Here is a 23,027-nt window from a genome sequence, read left to right as displayed (position 1 = left end):
AGACACACCATCTCCCAGCTCTCCCAGAGCTGTGCCAGGTAAGCTATCCATGCCATGACTGCACTGGCCTCAAGGTAAGACAGCCATGCCAGCCAGCAGAGTGATCCCTGCAGGGATGGGGACACGGGGAGCCATGCTGCAGCCAGCTCTGCCATGGCAAGGAAATGGAAGCAGCAGCCTGGCTGCAGCAGCTTTTTCCTGGAAGGGGAAGGCAATGCTGGCATGGGCTGCTCTCCCCAGCTCAGTGGGACCCTAGTACCACCCCTTGAACCATCCCCATCCATACCAGGATGAGCATGGGGCCACACAGGCCTTCCCCGCCCTCCCAGCTGCAGGTCTCTCCAGAAAGTGTCACCAAGAAGCTCATCCCAAGTCATGGTGGGCAGTGATGAAGGGGAAGAGGAGGGGTGACAAAGGCCATTGCTTTCAGCCACTGCCAGTGGGGTCAGGGCATGGGACCTGCACCAAACTCCAGCCCAACACACACTGGGGGCTGTGGGCACAAAGAAAGGTATCAGCCAGGGGCCATTACTGACAGCCCATGTGCCACCCAGCTCCTCAGAAAAGGGTTCTACAGCACAGGGGTGGAGTCTGTTCCAGAGGATTCTGTAAGTACAGCTCTGCCTGCCTGGCCCAGCTGGGCTCCCCTGCAGTGCTGCCTTCTGCAGCTCTCGCCCACCCCAGCCTCAAACATGTGCTTTACACACAGCCCTGGATCAATGAACCACAGGCTGCCTGCAGGAGGGTGCTGCTCTCCTCAGGAGATAATGTCACAAGCAGCAATCAGCATCAGCAAGCAATGCTCCCTCCAAAGCAGATCTCATTAAGTTAATGTCTATTGGAGAGAAGTAAATGATGTGACATCTCCTCCAGCAGCTTTGAATGAGCTTTCAGGGATAACAGAAAAATTTGGGGGTAAGGCTTTATTCAGCACAGTAAAGAGTGGACATGTAAATAAGGTAGGGTTGTGTAACAAAGGTACACACTTCCCCATCCCAAACACCACATAGCCAAAATCCAACACCAGAACCAAAATCCAGGATCGTTTGGAGATAAAGCCTGTCCTGGCTAAGATGCTCACTGACTGATTCCCTTCCTCTTCTACCCTAACCATCACAATGGCTTTCCCTAGGAAGGAGGGCCAGGGAAGAGGTGTCACCAACCAACTGCTGGGCCAGGAAAGGCAGAAGGAGATGATGGGGAGGTAAAAGCCTCTCCCCAGATCTCAGCCAGACATCACTCACAGCTCACAGCACTCTCTTGCCAGGGCCACCTCAGTTGATAGTGAGGACATCACTCTGGATCTCGTGGCTCAGCTGTGTCTGGAGGTCACTCAGTTTCTTCTTGAGGCCAGACAGGGCAGACAGGACAATGGTCTCGGGGCGCAGGGAGCCACAGGACTCCACGTTGTAATAAAACCTGAGGTTACAAGGCAGGGGTTAAGTCACCACCACCTCTGCAAGGAGGTGCAAACCCAGACTGCACATCATTCCAGCCCATCCACACCCACAGCAGGGAGATCTGCCTGCAATCCCAACCATCATCATCACCATTCACCTCCCAAGCAAGCAACAGCCAGTGCTGCCCCTCTAGAACCCTCACACCAACACTCACAACTTCACAGGCTGCAAGAGCACTTCTGAGATTGATTTCTGTTCAGCACTGTGACCTGTGAGCCAGCAGCCACAAGCCAGGGACTAAGGCTGGCCGAGGCACTTTTGCAGTGCAAATAACACCAGCAATCAGAGCATGAGACACACACAGGTGAATGAACACCTTAAGCCAGGGTGTTTCCCCTGCAGGCCTCACACCTCAGTGAGTGTGCACCGCCCTCCCTGGCAACATGAACTCAGGAGAACTGTCTAGGATCTCCCAGAGGGGAAAACCTGCCACATCCAGGTATATCACCACTTAACACCAACTCCTGCCCTGCTTTTCAGGGAATGTCAGCTCCCTGGGCTGGCAATTTCAGCACAGTGTAGACACTCTTTATTAATGAAAGCCCATGAGATGCTCCCAGCCAGTCACCCCCTCTCCCAGCTGCAGCAATGCCTTCAGCTCCCACCTCTCTGGCTTCCCGTTGGGGTCGTAGGGAGCCTGAGCATCCTCATCGTCAATCTCCGAGTACTCACTCTTGGGCCTGGAATCAAAGAGCAGGAGAGGTTACACAGAGGTTACACAGAGCCTGCTCCAGCCTGGCCCCACACACAGAGCAGGAGAGGTTACACAGAGCCTGCTCCAGCCTGGCCCCACACACAGACAGAGCAGGACAGGTTACACAGAGCCCTGCTCCAGCCTGGCCCCACACACAGACAGAGCAGGACAGGTTACACAGAGCCCTGCTCCAGCCTGGCCCCACACACAGACAGAGCAGGACAGGTTACACAGAGCCCTGCTCCAGCCTGGCCCCACACACAGACAGAGCAGGACAGGTTACACAGAGCCCTGCTCCAGCCTGGCCCCACACACAGACAGAGCAGGACAGGTTACACAGAGCCTTCTCCAGCCTGGCCCCACACACAGACAGAGCAGGAGAGGTTACACAGAGCCCTGCTCCAGGCTGGCCCCACAGAGCCCAGGCACTCAGTCTGGCCCCAGTGAGTGAGCACTGGGCTCACATGCAGAACACAACAGGGTGGTCATCAAACATCAAGTCAGAGAAAAAAGCTCAGTCACACATTGTGTTTTCTGGCTCCTCATTAATGCCCCAGAGTCATCCAGCAGCAATGGAAGAAGGGGATCAGCCCTGCTCTGCCCAAACTCAGCAAGCCCTGTACTGGTGGCTCCATCCACCTACACTGGTACAATCTGGCAGGTGCTTACAGTGAAGGGATGTTGATTCCTGAAGAGACTGTGTTTATAGAGCCTGGATGCTTTTATGGAGTAATGGACCTTGAGTTATCTTTTCTTTCTGCTTCCCACTGGGCCAGGAAAGCACAGGAGTACTCCAGCACTCAAGTCTGTGAGGCACAGTTGGCTTGGAGCCAGCAGGAAAAATATCTCCTGTACAACAGACACCACCTGCATCAGTGAGCTCCATCCTGAGGTCCTGCACCTCCACTCCTCTACCAAAATCACTGCAATTCCTGTGCATCAGTTAGGCAAACACATCTCTCTACCTGCTGCATCCCTTGGTTTATAGAGCACCACACCAGAGAGACTGTGTGGAACCACTTAATCCATGTAAGAAAACCCAAAGCCTTGAGCTGTCTGAGAAGCCAGCACAGAAAATCCTGTACCCACCAAGGTCTCCTGCTGGCCTTCTTCTGCCCCAGCAATGTCCAGGAACACTGATCCCAGCACCCTGTAATCAGCTGCCTGAAACAAAACTCTATTTCTCAAACAAACCCTCTGCCTGTACAAACCTGTACTGAGAGAGATGAAGTGTTAATGAAGGTGGGATTTCTTGTCACTTGCAGAACCACTCATGACCAAAACAGCACAGAGGTTTCCATGACCCTGACAGCTGTTTGGAGAACCCAGCTGCATGCCAATGATCTGCCAACAGCCTCAAAAAGCAACTAGCATGAAAAACTAAACCAAAAATCATAGCTAGCCTTGGACAGCAGAAGGCTTTGGCTCTGTATTGTCTTCACAGGGAGTCAGATGAACTTGAAAAGACAGACATAGCGTCAAGAACTGGCAGCTCCAGTATCAATCCTCTTTTGGGATTTTTCCAACTTTTACATATTTTTTGCCTAGCACTTCTCAAAAATTGTTTCGTGGTGCCCTGTCTGTTGTATGCCACACCAGGTTTGTGAGCCTGCCACTTATCAATGTTTATATCAGAACATCCACCACCCGGCCCAGTCCCTGCTCTCAGCCTGCCCTGCCTAAAGCACCTGGCTGGCTCCAGAGTGCTCAGTGACAGGAGGTCTGCTAGGTGATCACTGGGATACAGAGCCAGGAGCAGCTCAGGTGAGCAGCATTCATGAAAAGTAATGCTGGATAAAGTCCTCACCCAGGCCAAAGGAAGGCAGCAGCTTTCCAAAAGTAAAATCATCACTTTTGGATGAGAAGCTGTGTGCAACTTGTGCAGAATGGTATTTCAGAGGAGAGGAAAGGGCCAGAGAGGGAAACACTGCAAGAGCTCAGGCTCCAGGAGTGAGGAGAGGTATGGGCTAAATCACAGCCATACTGGGCTTCCTCAAGCCAGGCTGAAAAATCAGTCTTGAAACCCAACCTTCCACTCTTTGCTCTCATAGCAACTTCTTTCATCTCACATGGATCTGCTCCTTCCTCAGACCTTACTCTGACCTACAAAACACTTGCACAGGGAAGAAAAAAAATCAGCAAGAAGTGATGAAAAAGGGCATGAAAGTGAGGCAAACCAGCAGTGATGGTATGTGAGGGAGGACAAAAGATGACCACAAACCAGTCCACCTTGTGTGCAGCTGCTAACAAGTGACTGGCCTTGCTACCCAACCCCAGGAGCAGAGCTTGTGCGAGGGGATGTGGCAGGCACGCTCGCCATGAGCCAAATTACAGGGCTGAAATGTAAGTTGTGGCCTGCTGGAAAACCCTTCCCAGTTGCTGCAGACAGACAGCAGGACGTACCACTCCTCTGGTTTGGGGTACACGGTGTGCCTGAGCGCGTTGTCGGGGTCGTACTCGAAGGCCACGCCGGCCGTGGGGTTCCACTTGGCGTGCTCCTTGCCAAAGCCCTTCTTGGCATAGGCCCGCAGCCGCAGCTCCTGCCCCTTGCGCAGCTTCACGATCAGGATGTCTGCAAAGCACACAGGGGAGACAGCGGCGTGTGAGCACACTCTGCAAAGGCAGATCTCTGGTGGAAGATGTCATCAGTGTCCAGGTTTAGCTTGGATTCTTAGTGGGGTGTGACGGTGTTTACAGGGGTCTTAGGATAAGGGAAGAGACGAGGATCTGACTCCATGTTTCAGAAGGCTTGATTTATTATTTTATGATATATATTATATTAAAACTATACTAAAAGAATAGAAGAAAGGATTTCATCAGAAGGCTAGCTAAGAATAGAAAAAGAAAGAATGATAACAAAGGCTTGTATGTCAGACAGAGAGTCTGAGCCAGCTGGGCTGTGATTGGCCATTAATTAGAAACAACCACATGAGACCAATCACAGGTCTACCTGTTGCATTCCACAGCAGCAGATAATCATTGTTTGCATTTTGTTCCTGAGGCCTCTCAGCTTCTCAGGAGAAGTGTGACAGTGGGGCTCAGCTGCGTCCCCAGAAGAGTGAAGTAAAAAGGAGCTGCACAGGCCCCCAAGGAACAGCCAACAGCACAGCATTTCATCTCCTTGCTGTCTCTGAGCTCTCACAAGGAGGGACAGAAGCACCCTCTCCAGTTCTGGGACAATCTGAGTGGCAGCAAGACAAAATGCTACCCCACTCGTGCAGCGACACCAGCTGCTCAGAAGTGTGATATTTACAGCTGCCTTACAGTTGCACAGCTAGTAAAGAAAGAATGAGTTCAAAGAACCTGAGGGAAAAGGGAATTTCCTGCTACAGTTCTTATTGCCAGTGACCCACCACTCACCATCCTGCTCCACATAGTCATTGGGGTCGTTGTCTCTGCTCCGAGATGTCACCTGCAGCAGCCAAACAAAACCAAGCAAATTAGGGACAAGATCAGCTTGGATGAGTGCTCCAGCCCAGCACATCTGCTTGGCTCCTAAAGTCACTCCCACAGCTGCTACAGATGACACACAGCACTCAGAGCACCTCAGCCAAAGGCAAGTAACAGACAGCAGGCTCCAGCTGGGCTTTACCCAGGCACACAGTGTCACCAGGCAGCAGGAGCAGCCCAGGCTGTGGTGACATCTGGATCCACCTCAACAGTGTACTAGAACATTCTCTGCAAGTCCCTTTGCCTCTGTCCCACTTTGGCACCACCACCCCTCCCCAGGATGACTGCACAGGAGCTGCTTGGCAGCACTGCCCTGGCCCAGGCTCCTCACACTCTGCCATGCTGAGAGTCCAGAACCAGCAAGCCAGAGGCCTCAGAGCAGCCAAGGATTTTGGGATGAGGGGTGCAGGATGAGGCCACACTGCTTTGCAGCCCATCAGACAGCAAGTGAAGGACAGCATGGCACAGACAGGGAGGGCACACATGCTGCTCCTGCAGATACTCCTGCTTTAATCAACCACTAGGGTTTAAGTGGAGCTTTAGGAAACATGAAACGTGGTCAGTGTCTACATTCCCTGTGTGTGCCACCCTGCCTCAGCAGGAGCAGGGAGGTCATCCTTCCCCTGTACTGGGCACTGGTGAGGGCACACCTTGAGTGCTGTGTCCCTCAGCTTGGGAAGGACATTGAGACACTCAAGCACATCCAGAGGAGGCAACAAGGCTGGAGAGGGGCTGGGAACACAAACCCTGTTAGGAACCACTGAGGGAGCTGGGGCTGCTCAGCCTGGAGAAAAGGAAACTCAGAAGTGAGCTTATCATTCTACAGCTCCCTGAAAGGTGGCTGTGGTCAGGTGGGGCTGGACTCTTTCTCCAGGCAGCACTGACTGAACAAGAGGGCAGTCTCAAACTGCATCAAGGAAAATACAGGTTGGATATGAGGAGAACGTTTTTCATGGAAAGAGTGATGAAGCACTGGAATTGTCTGCCTGGGGAGGTGGTGGAGTCACCATCCCTGGGTGTGTTTATAAAAGCCTGGATGTTGCACTGGGTGCCAGGGTTTAGTTGAGGTGTTGGGGCTGGGCTGGACTCGGTGATCTTGAAGGTCTCTTCCAACCCTGTCATTCTGTGAATCCTGTAAATCCTGTGAATTATCCTGTGAGTGCAGGGAGTGCAGGAGGTGGCACTGACCGGGATAACACGGGGGTTGTTGGAGATGAGGTCCCGAGATGTCACGTGCCGAGTCTGGTCCTCGTTGCAGCGAACGTCCAGCGTGAACTCCACGGAGCACTCGGGGCAGAACTCGTCACACGTGCAGTCCTGGCACACACACGGGTTCTTTATGCACAAACTGCCAGAGCTTCCCATCAGATCCAACACCCACCACCCTCTAAATGACTCCCCACAGGATTTTTCGTGACTCACTCTGGAATATTGCATCTTATCCACAATGTCATCGCTGGTGAGCGGGATGAGACCTGGGAGAAGCAGGAGATCAGAGGAATGTCTGAGTAGGACCACAAGAACCCCTAACACTGATTTTGCCAGAATACACCTTCATCTTCCTCCCCACCCAGCACTCACCCAGCCTGTGTGCAATGAACTCATCGTGGAGCACAGAGGAGTTGGCATCTATCTGGACCCAGTCAATGGCTGCACAGAAGAGAAAGTCACAAACTGAGAAATACTCATGTGGGGAAAAGCCAGCTTGAGGGCACAGAAAACATTACAGAGACTGCAGAGACACTGGGGCAGCATCTGCAGGGCACAGTACTGGCTGAACATGGGTAAGGAGAGCCAAAAGCAGAGAGGAGGACTGGGAGAACACGGAGGGCAGCCCAAGGGACTGTGATCACAGGCAAGCGAAAGGCCTCACCTATGATGGGGACTTCTGCGATGAACACTCTTCGAATGGAATTCGCCACCCTGAGGGAGGGAAACACCCGTGGCTGGGCGTGAGGGAGCGTGGGGCCGTAGGCCCGCACAGACCGGGCCGAGGCTGCTGCGGGGCTTTGCCTCAGAGACCCTGCCCGGCCGCCCCCGGGGCCTCCCGCGGCCGCTTCACCCCTGGGCCCGCCCGCCCCGGCCCCGCGGCGGTGCTCACGCCAGGTCCGTGTTCTCGATGATGAACTTGACGTTCTCGTCCGTGAGCTCGGTGATGCGCACGGTGGGCTGGTTGGCGTACGGCATGGCTGCCCCGCCCCGCTGCTCCCGGCCCCGCGCCCGCCGCCCGGAGCGCCCGCCCGGTCCGTCCCGCCCCGCTCCCCCGGCCCCGGTGCGCCCGCAATAAGAGTCCGTGCCAGGCTGAGTACGACTTTATTGGTGCCGGGGAAGGGCCGGGCGCGGCCGCTCCGGTGCTGGCCGCCGCCGCTGCCTCACCGGCGCTGGTTCAGCCCCGCCAGGTTCTTGATCTGTGGGCACAGGGAGAACGGGGTTTAGTGCTCCTCTCCCGGGCGGCCGGGCCGAGGGGAGGCCGGTGTGCTACGAGCAGGGATGCGGGGCCGAGAGGCATCTCTGTGGTCTGGGCAAGAACCGAACCGGAGCCACCTCTGGCCACCCCTCGGACCGGAGCCTGCCCTCCTGGTCAGCAGGTTTGGGTTTATTTCTGTGGCCACACAGACCTCGGCAGTGAATTTGTGCTTTTGGGGCATTATTTGGCTTATCCATTTTGCAGAGACCTGCAGGGCTCAGCACTCCTGTACAGGAATGCACCTCGGGACACCCTGCACCTGTGGGAGGTGCGGAATGTGCTCCCCTGTCGGGCATGTACTGGGATGATTCTGCCCTAAAGGCATCTGACCACAGCCCACCCCCCCTCAGAATGCACCCAGGTTTATCTGGGCAGTGGATCTGCTGCAGGGACAGACCAACATCGAACTGGGAGATATCCCGGACCCGAGGGCATTGTGTGGATGTAAAACAGAGCCCGGGGCTTCTCTAGGGGAGGATCCTTTTGGCACATGCAGGTGTGAGAGAGGAGAGAGCCTGAGAGACACCAAATTCCACCACAACTGCAGGGGGAAGGAGGTGGGAGAAATTCTTGACAAGTGCTTCAGCAGTTACAATGTCTAATTTATGTTCCAGCCTACTTGTCCCATAACAAGAAAATCACTTTGGTACTAAATAAAATGGCAGTTGTCCAAAACAGGACCACAGCGAGGCCCTGAAGCCCTTCAAAAGTCACTCCTGGGTACACAAAGGGTTATTTTGTATCCCAAAGGAAGTGCAGTTCCCTGACAGAAAGCAGTCCAGGACACTACCAAGAAGTGGAGGAATTCTTGGAAGAACGCTGAAGTTGAATGAAACAGCTTGAGGAAGTCACCCTGCTGTGGCTCAGGGCCTGGTGCCACCTCCATGGGGCCACTGACCCTCTGTCAAGATTTCCAGCACAGGGAGAGATCTTGTGACAAACAATGGAGAACAGTTGTATTTATTCTGATCACCTGTCTCTCATCCCTAAATCTCACCCTGCAGCTTCAGACTTAATTTCCTTATGCTCTATTCAAGTTCTTCCACCACAAAACAGTGAACTAACCTCAAACTACCAAGGAAATCACCCTTAAATAAATCTCAGTTATGAAAGATGACAGTTTTTCCATGTTGTTCTCTAGACTGGGGAGGAAAACACCTGCTGACATTCAGGAGCAATTCTGCTCTCACAGCCCTGCTGGTTCCAGCATTACTTACAGTAACTGCAGCTCCCATCAGGCCCTGGACAACAGCTTCTCCAGTGGATTGTACCTGGGAGACACAGGGAGAACACCACATTTTGCTTCCTGCAGTTGCACCTGTGGCCCCCAAACCCAGAGGGAATGCACAACAAACATGTATCTGCCACAGAAAGGTGCTGACAGCACTGCAGACAAGTGGCAGCCACAGACAGGGCACATGGAAGGGGTTTCCTGGGATGTCTCCTAACTACTGGGACAATCTGACAAAGAAGGCACCTACATGTCAGTTTACTAAAAACCACATACCCATTTATTGATTTTGAGCTGACAGCAACAAGGGGGTCTCTCAGCAGATGTGCAGGATGGAAAAGCCAGCTGTGCCTGCACATATCCTTCTGGAGAAGGGATATGCTGCATGCACACCTGTCCCCAGGCTTACCTGAGTGGCTGTATTGCTCATGGTCATGGCATCAGCCACTCTGTTCTGCAGGAAGCGCCAGGTGTCCTCGAAGCCAGGGGACGAGTCCTGCATCATGACCAGCTCCGTGGTGTTGTAGATGGCAGTGAGCACTGCCCGCCGAGTGTACCAGTTAAACTGCAGGGCACAGGGGACAGAGAGAGAGCTGTGACCTGAGTGCACATCCAGGGTGCAGAGAACTGCCAGGGAAACCCCACACCCACAGCACATTCCTCCCTGTGGGATTTTCTGAGTCCCCTGTCATGGGAGGAATGATGAATCTGACTGCGTGTTCTTAGAAGGCTAATTTATTATTTTATGATCTATATTATATTAAAGAATACTATACTAAATTATACTAAAGAATAGAGAAAGGATACAGACAGAAGGCTAAAAGATGCTAATGAAAACTCATGACTCTCTCTTCAGAGTCTGACACAGCTTGGCACTGATTGGTCATTAAGTAAAAGCAATTCAGAGACCACCACCTGTTGGATAAACAATCTCCAACCACATTCCAAAGCAGCAAAACACAGGAGTAGTGAATGAGATAATATTGTTTTCCTTTTTCTCTGAGGCTTCTCAGCTTCCCAGGAGAGAAATCCTGGGCAAGGGGATTTTTCCAGAAAATATGACAGTGACACCTCCCCATATAGAGGAATTTGCCATTTGCAACTGGATCTCTCAGGGCCTCAGACAAAACTCTTTCTGGTCTCTTCCTGTTCCTAAAATCCCACCTGAAGGGGTCTCTGAGGCATGAGAATTCACTGCCTGGCTCCTGGTGTTGGGAAGAGGGATCTGCTGTGAGTGACTTTAAACCCAATTAGTGGGAAAGAGGGAGCAGGCTCAGCATCACAGCTTTCCTGGAAAACTCATGCAATCAGTCAGGAGGTGCAAACAAAACACAACTTTAGAACCTCTCCTAATCCCTGCATCAGTGAGACTTTAGGAACAGCTCAGTGCAGACACTGGCTCCAACACGTTGATTTGACTTGCATAACACGTAAGGGACTTTCAGTTCCTGAAGCAATTGTGTTCCTTCAGTTGTCTTCTGGTTTATTCCTTTAATTTTTCTGCTGCCTTATTTATTTTTCACTTCAGTAGCTTCTCTTTTATACACAGATAAAAGAAGGTTATTAAAGTAGTTTGTTAAAATGGTTCATTTAGCTTTTTCCATCTCACCCTACATCTATAAGAATTAAAGTAATTTATTAATTGCTATAATTAAGGTTATAATTTTCTTTTATTTCCTGCCAGAAAGATGAAAGCTTTAATAAGCTACTGGTATTTTTAGGTAGGTTCTTTAAAGGTATTCAAGTCAAGTCTGTAAATGCTATTGCTGGTAGAAGAGAGCTGTTTGACAGACCCACTGCTCACTCACTGAAAACTGGATCAACTTCTCAATCTCAAAATCTCAACAACTTTGTCTGTGTCTTCAAAAAAGAAAAAAGAAGAGCACTTAAGAGCCTAGGAAAGTAGCTCCTTTTAATTTGCACTAATCCCATTGGCAGTAATTTGCATTCAGCCTCAGTGGCTCTTAAGTCTCTTTAGACATTAGACTGTTGTTTACAAGGACCCTTGGGTGCCTCTGAAATACCTTCTTCACTCAACAAATGGGCCATGTACTGAGGGACTCAGCCCCGCTCCTGTCTGAACCCGTGATTTTACCAAAGTACTGAGGGGTAGAAGAACCTTGTCCCCACAGCACAAGGACTCACATCTGTGGACTGGTCCCCAGCATAGTGCCAGATATCATCAATCATGCTGGTGAGGAGGGTGAGGCTGGAAGGGATGTTACGTGGGAGCAGCAGGACACTCAGGGCCTGCAAAGGAAACACACACAGAAAGGGGAGCCAAAGAGAGAAGGATCTAACACCAAAGGAGACCAACAGTGCTCTGCCCTGTTATCTTTTCCCTGTTGCTGCTGACTGAGCTGGTCACTTGTCACTCCAGCTCCCAGTGACAAGTCCTCCCAGCTCTCTGCAGTCTTTCCAAGCAGCAGGATGTGCAGGGAGCACACAGTGTGGCTCAGCAGGATGTGCAGGGAGCACACAGTGTGGCTCAGTAAGTGGCACACTAAGTTCAGGCCTCAGCCTGTACAGGCCTGAAAGATCCCTGCTCAGTTCAAACATCCCTGTGCTGTCTCTCTCCTGAGCTGCCTCTCCAGCATGGAAACATCAGAGCCTGAGCTGACTCACACTGTGCTGTGCCCCTGTGGGCAGGGAGTCACATCTCTCATTTCTCTGAATTTGACTTTGAACTCAGAGCTGCAACCAAGGGCAGAACAGCGCCAGCCATAATGGCCCTGCTGGGATCCTGCAGCCTTTGAACGTAATCACACAGTGCCAGGAGAGACACAAACCACCCACATCCTTCACAGGGCAAATTATGCTAATCTGAAAGAAGAACGTGAAGCCTGTACTCTCCCTCTGTGCATGGGGTGCAGGATTCAGCTGCCCAGAGGCCAGCAGTGGCTCTGGACAGAGGCTGACCTCACAGCAATCTTTGCAGCCCAAGATTAGGAACTCTCTGCTGGTCACTGTAGCCACAATTCAACTCCCTTCCCACTGTGGGAAGAATGGCTTGAGAGTTAAATCTGAATTTAGAAGCATGGAGCCCTCCCAGTTCAGCTCTACCCTCAGGCTGCCAGGGGTCTGCAGTCACACACTGGAAGGACAGTTCCCTGCAGCAAAGCAGTTCTGCATTTCCAGGTGTGAGGTGATCCCGGTGCAGCCACAACAATGCTGCACAGAGCCTGACTCGCAGTGACCCTGCAAACAGGACTGAGCAGAGACACAGTAACCAATCCCCTGGGGAGGCCAGATGGGTGGAGGGAACAACAGAGAGCTCTGCCTTTCCAGAACTGCGAGAAACAGTTGCTCTAAGGTCACCTTAAACTGCCTCCTTCCAAGGCTGCTCTCCTCCTGAAGGCTACTAATCATCTGAAAGCAGCCAGGGCTTCATTTACTACCTTGAACTAATCTGGTGGAGAGACTGTGTTGAAAGTCACAGGGTGTTTAAAGTGCACACACACAAAAGAGACAATGCTGATATTACTTTTATACCTGGGGCCATTTCTCAATATATGGAATCAGCATCCTCAGTCTGGCTTCCACAGCATCTCTCAGGAATTCATCTATAGGCTTCTTCCTGAGTAAGGAAAAAAATTAGGAAGAATATCCAAGTTAAACTCAATTCTGATCTTGAAAGATCAATCTCTACCTGGCTGAGCAATAGATAAGGAAAGTATTATATATCCTTCATGCCTTTGGTCCTTTGGTCCTTTGGTCCCATCTGTATCTGGGAAGATGGTTTTATTTGGGTAAATTATACTTTTAATTTAAAGCATCTGTGTTCCAGGTGGCCTCTCTGTCTACCCAGCTCCCAAAATCTGCAAAGAAAGACATTTGTTCACACCCAGTACTCACTCTGCTCTACCCAGCTGCACTAACTTCTGCTCATTCTTCAGCAGCTCAGACAATTTGGTGTTGCACTCAGATACAAAGTGCAGGATCAGTTCACTTCCATCACTGTGAAACAGCCCTGCTGCAGCAACAGAGAGGCCCAGGGTCTGGAGGGAAGAAGAGAGAAGCACAGACCAGGTCAGACACAGCTAAGCAGAATCCACCTAGAAAAAAGTTGTATTTATTTTGTGAAAGACATTATGTGAGTTTAAACAAAGCAACACTGCATTAAAAAATATTTCCTAGTCACATTCTCTCTTTAGGATTCACTACTCTACACAGTGCCTCAGTCTAACTCTGAAGGGGTTATCCTGTAGCAGCTGGGTTTCATTCCTGCCCAGTAGCGTTTGCTGACTAGGGTGCATCGCCCAAGAGTATGTGGGGGAAGCATGCAGGCCTGGCTGTCTCTGCACTTCAGCTCCATCCAGTTTTCAACTGGTTTGTTGCTTCTCTCCCCACATACCTTGGCTCCCTCTGCAATGGCCTCTGCAGTCCAGCCATGCTCAGGCACAAACTCCAGCGCCGCTGTGAGGATTCGATGCTGCAGCTGCTCCTCGCTCTCATAGTCCTCAGACTCCTGGCCGCCCTGGCCAGTGTAACTATGAGAAGGTATTGTTACAGTGAGGGGAGTGTCACCACCAAACACAGAGCCCTGGGCTCTGCCACTCACTCGCTGACACCAGGCACATTTTGAGACCTGCTTAGTATCAATCTGGCCTCCTCCAGTAAAATCCTTCCCTGTCCAGAAAAATGATTCTTAATGAACCTTTGCTGAGAGAGAAGAGGAAAATAAGGGAAGGAGGGCTCAATGGAGATGGAGACCAATCAGCCCCACATTCCCCTCCTTTACAGAAAACTAAACTATAACCTTTTCCAACATGGGCTTTATACTATGGGCCTATGGACAACATATGGTCCCTGTTTTTTTAGATTCACACAAAAATCCAGAAGCAAAGACTAGAGTTTTATAGACAAGAGTTTCCCTACTGAAAACAAGCCCCATACTGTTTCCATGGTGGAATTTGCATGATCACAGCAAACCAGCTCTCCAGCTGCTGCAGTCTGGCACTCCTTAACTCTGGATCTCACAGTCTTCCAGTTTCAGATGTGAGGTTCAGGAAAGCAAAAGCCCTCCGATCCCTCTTGGTGGGACAGTGCTAGAAGGAGTTGTGAGTTACCTGGGGTAAGGGCCCTGAGGTTTCTGTTCAGGCTGGTGACCAGCTGGAGGTGAATCGAAGTGCTGCTGGGAGGAAGATGCCCATGGCTCCTTCTTGTGCTCATCGGAGGGTGCCCTCAGCGCGGCCGAGGCCTGGAGAGCGCAGAGTGGTGGGTACTGCGGGCACCTGACCACTGCAAGGGAAACCAAGAGTCAGCATCTCCTTCCCACACCAGGAAAATCAAGGTGGGGAGAGTTGTGGTGAATGCAGCTGAAAAGAACACAAATTCACAGTGTCTTTTTTTGTGCTTCTGTTAAGTGCCACTCTCAGCTGAGCTCATGTCTATGTGAAAACAGCAAAAATGTTTTGTGAGGGAAAGGGCAGTGCAAATGGCACGTATTGCAAATTGTTTCCCAATCTCGGACTGGAAACCAGGCACCCAAACATGCCCTCTCCACATTTTGGTCCCTGATTAAGGTGCTGCCCTCCGAGCAGGGGAGATAAGGCAAGACTCGGGAGCTGAAGAGCCCCGACAGACACCACACGCTAATCACTGAGTGATTACTCAATGACACTCTGGGAGAACTTTTAATTTAGCTGCTGGTTTTTAGATTTGGGTTTCTTTTAAAAGATAAATTGGGTTTCACGGCCCACGCTTCTAACGAAAACCACCACCAACCAACCAACCAACCAACCAACCCCTCATTCAAACGCACCAGCTCAGAGCCCGCCCCACTTCCCTCACGCCCCTCGTGCCCTTCACCTCACCTTGCCCCGCCCCGCCCCGCCCCGATCGCCGGGGGGCGCGCACGGGGGCGCGCACGGAAGCGCGCTCCCCCCTTCCTTCCCTCCCCGCCCCGCGTCCCGGGCGCGCCCCCCCGCCCCTCACCCGCGCGCCGTGCCCGCCACAGCCGCCAGCCCGCGCGCCGCAGCCCGCCCGCCGCCGCCATCTTGGAAGCGGGCAGAGCGCGATGACGTCACAGTGACGGCGTCAGCCCGGGACGAGCGAGCGGAGCCGAGCGGGCCGGGCCACGGGAGGTGAGCGGCGTGAGACCGGGCTGGCGCTGCCCCTTTTTCCCCTTAAAAATCTTTTCTGATTCTGAGACTTTGTCTGAAGCGCTGAGGGGGTGGGTGGGGTGTACTTTGTGCGTGTGTGCCTTTAAGTAATTCCTTCACGAAATTTTCTCATGTTTCCTGTCCTTGCTGCCGCTGAACCGTCCCTGCTTGGTGACCGAGAGGTTTATTGCGCCCGTTCCCCCTGATCTTAATATGCGCACCCGCTGTAGGGCCCGCAGCCTTGCGCCGCCGGAGCGTCCCGGGCCTGCCCGGAGCCGGAGCATTTCCAGGCCGCCGGGAGCCGGAGTGTTCCAGGCCCACCGGGAGCCGGAGCCTTCCTGGCACGCTGGCAGCCGGAGAGTTCCCGGTCCGCTGGGATCCGGAGCATTTCCAGGCCGTCGGCACCCGGAGCATTTCCAGCCCACCGGGAGCCGGAGCGTTCCGGGCCCGCCGGGAGCCGGAGCATTTCCAGGCCGCCGGCAGCCGGAGCGTTCCCGGGACGCTGGAATCTGGCTGTGCTGCGTCAGGAGGCTGTAGTTTACAGCCCTGGAATGGTTTGGGTTGGAAAGGACTGTCAGGATCATCCCATTCCACCACAGCAGCTTTCTGATCTATCTTTCTGACCTGCGCTATTGTTTAACCCCTTTCCTTGGCCTGTTCCTCAGGGACTGTGAAATGTGTGCGACATGGAGATAAGGGCCCCTCCTCCGCGGCCTCCTCGCCGCATCCCAGGGAGGTGGTGCTGCTGTTGATGCAGTTTGGGCTCTGATTGATCTTGCAAGGTCATCGCCTGCTGTTCAGAGAGGAAGCTGTGACTTCAGGTTTATCTTTCCCACCTTAGCCTTGCAGCTTAGGTGTCTTTTGAGATTTTCAGCCTTCTTCTTGGGAAAGGTGACTTTTTAATGGGATTAATATGTGTGATTACAAATGTTACTGTCTGCTGTAGCTGCTTAGCTTGCGTCACACATGCAGAACCAGCTGTGAGGTGTTACAACCTGTAGTATACATCCAAGGTGTATATTCCCTACTGGGTTTGTACTGTGGTTGTTTTAGTGTGAATTCCTACCACAGTAGCTCAGAAAAAGCACACATTGTCCCATTCTGAACTTGTTGGCAGTTTCCAGGAGGGAGGGGGAGTCCACAGCGCACAGAGCCAGAGGAACTGTGGGTGAAAATCCACTCCCCATCTCACTGCAGTTAAATTTGGTACAGCATATCCATGAGCTGTGCTTCAGTGACAATGTGGTGGCAGTAAGGCATTGCCCAGGATGTGTGATATAGCAGTTCCTGGTACAGACCTTGCTTACAGCTGTCTCTCCAGAAATAGGTGTTTTGTTTCCAGGTAATTGAAAACAAACTGGCAACTGTTCTGGTCAGCAGTGCTCTCTGTTCTCTGTGGTTGTGTTAAATTAGGAAGAAAATAGGTTTGTGTTGGATAGAGGAAAGAGGGGAGGTCACGGGTTTCAGTAGCAGTGCTGCTGTGAGAACAGGTGATGATGGGATACTATTGCCATACAAGGAATACAATCTCACATAAAAGATCAGTGGAGACAGCTTTCTCAAAACTGTCACTGCACATTCTGTTCTGCTCCTCCCTCCCACTAATTTGCTCACCCAGTGCCACCAATCCTAACGGTGGGAAGAGCCTCAATCTGGAATGCTGGGAATGCTGAAAGTTACTTTTTTCTTCTCATGTACTGCATAAGTAAACTCTGCTAGGTCCTGTTTGAAGTAGGAGACACAAGGCAGTGTTTAATGTCAAATAGCTGTCACTGCTCAGGAAATCCACAAATCCTGTGTTTGTCTTATTCAGATTTTTAAGGAAAGCAGGTAAGTTTTTTTGTTATTTCATTGGTTTCTTTAAAGCATGGCTTGCAGTCTCCCAGCAATGAACTGGAGAGAAACTGAATTATGCCCTGAAGTGTAGCTCTTTCTTCATGTTCTGCTAACGCTCAGTTTGTGGCAACTTTGTGTTACCCATTTCCAGAAAATTACCCCCACTTATTAAAACAACTCAGCTAATTAAGTCACAGTCCACAGAGGTTCGTGCTGTGTTTGGCACTTACCCTTCCCCTCTCTCCCCAGCCCTGCCAGGTTTGCTGCAGCTGCAATGGGCGAGTACGGATTGGCTCCGGGCCAGCGCGTGGCCATCATCTGGGACAGCTCCTCGCCCGTCGAAGCCCTGAAGGATTTGGTGGATAAAGTCCAGGCACTGGTGGGAGCTGATAATCATATCTCTGTGGAAAATGTTAACCAGCTGCCTCTGTGTAAGAATGAGCTTAATTTTTCACTGTTTCCTTAAAAGGGAGAGGGTTCTGCTGCTGTGTGAACCAAAACCTTCCTACTTTGGGAGTCAGCACTTAGACCATTGTTAGCACCTGCTGCTGCCTCTTACCTGGGCAGTACAGCAGGGGAAGTGATACACCTTGGCTGTGCTTCTAAGATTGGTGTCTTTGATCAGTTCCTGCTGTTGTACTCAAGCATGAGGGATGAGGGAGGTGGAACTGGTGTTTTAAGCTGTGTGTACATGTTCAATGGTGCCATCTTGCACTTTCTTCCCAGCGGCTCACAGGAAGTCCAGTTTCGATGTAATCCTCTCTGGCATGGTACCAGGCAGTGCAGCACAGCACAGTGTGGAGCTCCTGGCAGAAGTAGCTCGGATACTTAAGCCAGGGGGCCGTGTCCTGCTGAAAGAACCCGTGGTTACAGAGTCAGGTGAGAGAATCTTGCTTCCATGGCAACATAGCATTTCTCGTGAGGATTAGGCTGAAATAGAAAGGACAGGAACCCCGATCAACATGGAGAGATTTTCATTCTCCTGACACCCTAACTCAAGTCACAAGGCTTTTATCCTGTGCCTATGCTGGTATCCATCAGAGATGTTTGCAGTCAGTCTCCTATCAAAAAAGCAGGATGGGCTTGTTCCTAAACTACACTGAAAAGCTTCAGTGACCGCTATTTTCTCCTCAGGGTGCAGTGTTAAGTAGTTGCAGATGTTGTGTTTCTGAGGAGCTTCTGAAGTGGTTTTAAAAACAGGTGACAGATGCTGAAGAGATTGCCTCATAAGTCCATTGAGAAATAGTTATCCAGGAAAGGTTAAAAGTCTTTGGACTGAGTTTTAGGAGAAAAGCCAGAGCACCTGCCATGGGACAGCTGGAGGAGCCATGAGAAGGCAAACACAAGATGATTTGTTAATGTAGTGTGTTCATTTAGGAGTCCATGTTTTGAAAACTTCATGAGTAGTTTAACAGGTAAAAATGTTGGGGAGGGAGTTTGTTTGGGGTTTGGGGATTTGTTAAAATCTTTTTTTGATGGGTATTGATTGGATTGAGAAATGTTTTGGCATATATAGAACATATTTGGAGCTAGAATGGCTTTGTGACCCCACACTGTTATTCTAATGAACAAGCTGCTGCTGTTTTTTCTGGTTTGTTCTGTTGCCTAGAAAAGGCCCAATTTTGGTGCAGAAGTTTGGCTCGAGTACTTCCCTCTAAAGTTCTTGCTCTTTCAGGTTTCTCAGTGAGGTGTATTCTTGTTCTTGCCTTCTACTCTCTGCTTTTGTGTCTTGCAGGAAACAATACCAAAATCAAGACAGCATCCAAGCTCCTCACAACTCTGACTCTCTCTGGGTTGGTGGAAGTGAAGGAGGTAGGGATGTGTTTACCATTTCCAGAAATGCCCTTGGGCAGTTACCTGGGGATTTGTTGGGTGATGAGGGTTTTAGCTACCCTGGTTTGCTTGTAAATGTGCATGGCCACTGCCTGGCACAAACTTTGGATAGTCAGCATAGTGGTTTTCTTTAGGATTGAAAATACTGACTGTCTGTTCACTGGGGTGCTGGGCTTGGTGTTAAAATAAAGGGTTCTGCATAAGGTTAACCTAAAATCTTTCTTGGCAGCTACAAAAGGAAGCACTGACCCCAGAGGAGGCCCAGTCTGTTGGAGAACATCTGGGTTACCAAGGCAATGACCTTCTCATTATTCAGATAGAAGGCAGGAAGCCCAATTTCGAAGTGGGATCCTCAAGTCAGCTCAAACTGTCCTTTGCCAAGAAGCCTGGTCCTTCAGGTGAGGAGTGGTGCATGCTGAATATCTGGATTTGCTGGCTTTCAGTGACAGGCATCACTTGCAACAGGAAGACAGTTCCCAAGCAGGGAGTGCTACAGTAAAAAGCTATGAAATGGGGCTTTCCAAAGTTGCTTGAACTCTTTATTTTTTGGAGTAGATGGGGCAAAGGCTGGAATAACTACTATTTCTTCCTTTGTTTTGGCTCCAGCAAAACCCCATGTGGACCCAGCTGCTGCCAAGCTGTGGACACTGTCTGCCAATGATATGAATGATGAAGAGATGGTAAGTGGTTTTGTTTTCTTTGTGAGGCTTTGCTGTTCCTTCTCTCTCTCCATTCTTTCCTATTCTACATACTTTCAGTCATACCTCTTAGGAAGCTTTACAACTTCAGAGGTAGAAAAACCTCCCTAGGGCAAAACAGCTCATCTCTTTCATGGGGTCTGGAGAGCTCAGTGATGTGGTGGGGGCAGAGAGGAGACAGGGATAAGAGAGCAGAGCTGCAGCACTTTAATGCCAGTGTACAGATAATACCATTTCTTTGAATGTAACTCACCAGTGTCATTCCCTACTGAAAAGTCCATTTCCTGCATTTTGTCTCCCATGGTGTGTTTTCAGGATCTTTTGGACTCTGACGAGCTGCTGGATTCAGAGGATTTGAAAAAGCCAGATCCATCATCCCTCAGAGCTCCATCCTGCAATGAAAAGGGCAAAAAGAAAGCCTGCAAGAACTGGTCAGTGCTGGAATTCATGTATCAGTCAACCTTTCAACTGCAGCATTAAACTCCTAAGAGTTGGAGGGATTTAAAAAGTTTGTAGGCAATTTGCTGTTCTTCAAAGTCTAACTCTCTTAGTTCATGTCCTTTTTTATCTTAATTACTGGAATGTAAATCCAAATACAGTGAGAATTGACCTGTGACAGCTACAAATTATCACAATGGTGTATATTATCAACAGCCATCTTGGAGGTGGCTGCATAGCTTGTGCAGCTTGCCTAAAACCCTGGTTTCTCACATTGCAAGGAGAAACAGCACATGTAGCATGTGCTGTAGTGTCATTTCCCACTCAGTTTAAACTTGAGGAGTGTTTCAACACTTGTTATACAAACTGTGGTGTTGAAGAGCAAAGTGAGGAGCGTGAGTCCCAGAGTCAGCTGTGTCGTGTGACAGAGTGAGGGCTGGTGCATGTGAGCAGGGCTGGCACAAGTGTTGATGACTCATGACCTTTAAGCAGAAAGATGCAGGTGACTTCTTTGTTTTTCTACAGCACATGTGGCCTGGCTGAAGAACTGGAAAAGGAGAAGAAGGGCTCCCAGCCTAAATCTGCCTGTGGAAATGTAATTAGTAATTTTTGTCTTTATACTATGGTTCTCTGTGTAAGAATTGTGTTCCCTAGTCACTGCAGCCTGAGCTGGATCACTGCTTCCACACACTGCCTGTGCAGCTTCTGCAGAGCTTCAGCCTTTGCCCTGTGCCCATGTGCTCTGTACCAGCACATGCTGTTCTGACTCCTTGGGGCAGTCAGAGTGAGCAGTGACCCTTTCCCTCTCTGCTCATGGCCTAACCAGGGACCTGTCCAGGGAGGATTGCCCTGTGGGAGCTCAGGGGGCTGCCCCAGCCTGGGCACACCAAGTGGGGTGGAGACTCATTTCTGTGTGAGCCTGCACAGCTCTGCCATCCACACTAACCAGGTGTGTTGAGAAGGGGGTAGAAGGGAAGCAGTTTCTGTGCTCATAGATGCTGAGGAGCATGACACCTCTTGACCTGGAGAAACCATATCACAGGGGAAGAGACCTGAAAGTGGCACCTGATTACAGACAGTGCTTTTCTTTCCCTTGCCAGTGCTACCTGGGGGATGCATTCCGTTGTGCCAGCTGCCCTTACCTGGGGATGCCTGCCTTCAAGCCTGGGGAGAAGATTCTCCTGCCAGAGAACCAGCTGCACGATGCCTAACAAAGACATGTCCTGCCAAGGACTCTGCTGCTTTTCCATCACTCTGAGGTTCTTCCTGCAGTCCTCATCCTCTCAAACTCTTGCTCTCCAGCCAGTACTCCATATGGGGAGGGGCACTGACACTGCTGTGAGCTCACCACTTGTCATCAGCCTTGGCCTACCTGATCCTCTGGTGACAAGTCACGTATTAGGCTTCATGTGACACCTTGTTTTGGCTGACCTGGCTTGATCCTGGACGCTGACCGTCACAGCGTGTCCCACCAGCAGAGGGAAGTACAGTCACGTGTCAGAGTGTCCTTGTGTGCCTGTGGCATTTCCCATGTCCTACAGCTCTAATTAGTCCTGATTGTCCCTGGTGAATCAGCAGCTCTGGCTCAGCCCCCGGGGTGATGGGCTCCTGCTCTCTTTGAAATTTCAACCTGCAGCCTCTTGTGTGGAGATGGTTCAGCAGCTGTGGCAGGTCAGGAGCAGGGAGTACCCTTTGCAGTGTGTACTCACTGCAGTGTGCATGGGAAAGGCTGGCAGGAATGATGAATTTCCAGGTGTATTGGGAGCCCCTTCCCCCTGCTGTTTTCAGTAAAATGACAAAGATTCAGTCCCACCAAGAACTCGTGCCTTTAAGGCAGGGAGCTGATGAAACAAGATCTGTCTTGTCTCCCCACAGCTTTCAGTCCAACACAATCTGATAACACAAGGGCAAACTGAGACTGTCACCTCTCTTGGTGGTTACCCAAGTGAGTTACCTGCAGTGTCAAATACATAAGAACATAGCAATAACTTAATTTTCCAGATGATCTGTGGTGGCCCTCTGCTCCCTCTCCATGAGATACTATTTATTTGTGTAGTTACTCCTAGTGAAGCATCCTGCAGGTGTGGGATCAGGGTGCTGTTCACATTTGGTGCTGGGCTTGCTTTTCACCTAGGGAGGGGGAGGAGGAAAGCCCACATTCAGTGTCTCAGTGGGGACTGCTTTCTTTGGAGCTCTTGCTCTACAGGATGTGACTTCCTCTTGTGTGCTACCTGAGTTACTAAACTCATGGAGAGGGCTGGGATGAAAGGCTGTTCTGTTCTTGAAATAAAAGTGACCAATAGTAAAGCCTTTGTTTTAAGGCTGGTATTAGTGGTATTCTAAGTGTGTCTCCTTCTACTCAGCCTCTCAGTGATTTCTTAAACTGTTCAAGTATTAGTTTGCATTCTCCATAAATTGTTCCTCTGAAAACTTGACTTGAATATGTGATATGCACTGGAAACCACAGATGTTAGGGAAACTTAAGAAAACACCTTTCTGACTGCTCTGGGAATCACACTTGCACTGCCCCAGGCTGTCACTGGTAGGATTGAAACTCCTTCCTTCCAGAGCACAGCTTTACCAGACTCCTCTTTCACTCCTCCCCAGTCACTGCTTCTGGCATCAGTGAGAACAGCTCCCAAGGGGACAGGGTTTGTGTGATAAACCACCTGTCCAACTAACTTGTAGCTAGTGATTATCCTAGAAAGAAATGGGTAAAAGCTCTGCACACTTACAGCCTTTGGGGGTTATATTGCCATTTTCAGCCTCACTGGTAGTAGAGGATCAGATCTCTTTATGAAGTCTCTGATAAAGGG

General features: G+C 50.7%; 3 protein-coding genes across 4 annotated transcripts in view; 1 reads left to right on the top strand and 2 right to left on the bottom strand.

Annotated features, from left to right (window-relative positions):
- Positions 1 to 908: 908 nt before the first annotated feature.
- POLR2C (RNA polymerase II subunit C) overlaps positions 909 to 23,027 on the bottom strand; it is a 66,367-nt gene continuing 44,248 nt past the window's right edge. The window contains exons 2-10 of one of the 2 annotated variants that reach the window (XM_071440689.1): positions 7,706 to 7,808; positions 7,478 to 7,527; positions 7,186 to 7,254; positions 7,027 to 7,079; positions 6,793 to 6,921; positions 5,515 to 5,566; positions 4,558 to 4,726; positions 2,066 to 2,140; positions 909 to 1,419 (exon numbers count right to left, since the gene is read on the bottom strand). In XM_071440689.1, the coding sequence (XP_071296790.1) occupies positions 1,275 to 1,419; positions 2,066 to 2,140; positions 4,558 to 4,726; positions 5,515 to 5,566; positions 6,793 to 6,921; positions 7,027 to 7,079; positions 7,186 to 7,254; positions 7,478 to 7,527; positions 7,706 to 7,791 (828 nt within the window). In that variant the 5' untranslated portion in view covers positions 7,792 to 7,808 and the 3' untranslated portion in view covers positions 909 to 1,274. Of the gene's footprint in view, positions 1,420 to 2,065; positions 2,141 to 4,557; positions 4,727 to 5,514; positions 5,567 to 6,792; positions 6,922 to 7,026; positions 7,080 to 7,185; positions 7,255 to 7,477; positions 7,528 to 7,705; positions 7,863 to 23,027 lie in introns of those variants that run through there. The other variant, XM_071440688.1, reaches the window with a different exon arrangement.
- COQ9 (coenzyme Q9) lies at positions 7,902 to 15,326 on the bottom strand. The gene is made up of 9 exons (XM_071440685.1): positions 15,240 to 15,326; positions 14,372 to 14,543; positions 13,657 to 13,792; positions 13,158 to 13,300; positions 12,795 to 12,879; positions 11,448 to 11,552; positions 9,712 to 9,867; positions 9,289 to 9,342; positions 7,902 to 8,012 (listed from the first exon to the last, which is right to left on the bottom strand). Exons 1-9 carry the CDS (start codon positions 15,298 to 15,300, stop codon positions 7,977 to 7,979), a joined length of 948 nt encoding a protein of 315 aa, XP_071296786.1. The 5' UTR covers positions 15,301 to 15,326; the 3' UTR covers positions 7,902 to 7,976.
- On the top strand, positions 15,233 to 22,518 carry CIAPIN1 (cytokine induced apoptosis inhibitor 1). The gene is made up of 9 exons (XM_071440690.1): positions 15,233 to 15,388; positions 17,492 to 17,673; positions 17,969 to 18,121; positions 18,978 to 19,054; positions 19,305 to 19,473; positions 19,682 to 19,755; positions 20,089 to 20,204; positions 20,737 to 20,806; positions 21,312 to 22,518. Exons 2-9 carry the CDS (start codon positions 17,517 to 17,519, stop codon positions 21,420 to 21,422), a joined length of 927 nt encoding a protein of 308 aa, XP_071296791.1. The 5' UTR covers positions 15,233 to 15,388; positions 17,492 to 17,516; the 3' UTR covers positions 21,423 to 22,518.

This window comes from Agelaius tricolor, unplaced genomic scaffold (assembly GCF_023055355.1).
Source record: "Agelaius tricolor isolate 1412-34295 unplaced genomic scaffold, bAgeTri1.0.p SCAF_15, whole genome shotgun sequence".
Taxonomy (NCBI): Eukaryota; Metazoa; Chordata; class Aves; order Passeriformes; family Icteridae; genus Agelaius; species Agelaius tricolor.
The sequence above is the reverse complement of the archived record's forward strand: the minus strand, read 5'-3'. Positions and strand labels throughout refer to the sequence as shown.

What these genes read in the sequence shown, in the direction of transcription:
- CIAPIN1 (XM_071440690.1), top strand. Translation starts at nt 17,517, where the DNA reads ATGGGCGAGTACGGATTGGCTCCGGGCCAGCGCGTGGCCATCATCTGG. An exon ending in ATATGAATGATGAAGAGATG is followed by an intron (nt 19,756 to 20,088) that starts GTAAGTGGTTTT and finishes GTGTGTTTTCAG; the next exon opens with GATCTTTTGGACTCTGACGA. An exon ending in AAGAAAGCCTGCAAGAACTG is followed by an intron (nt 20,205 to 20,736) that starts GTCAGTGCTGGA and finishes GTTTTTCTACAG; the next exon opens with CACATGTGGCCTGGCTGAAG.
- COQ9 (XM_071440685.1), bottom strand. Translation starts at nt 15,300, where the DNA reads ATGGCGGCGGCGGGCGGGCTGCGGCGCGCGGGCTGGCGGCTGTGGCGG. An exon ending in GTGCAGCTGGGTAGAGCAGA is followed by an intron (nt 12,880 to 13,157) that starts GTGAGTACTGGG and finishes TTCCTTACTCAG; the next exon opens with GAAGAAGCCTATAGATGAAT. An exon ending in ATATTGAGAAATGGCCCCAG is followed by an intron (nt 11,553 to 12,794) that starts GTATAAAAGTAA and finishes TTTCCTTTGCAG; the next exon opens with GCCCTGAGTGTCCTGCTGCT.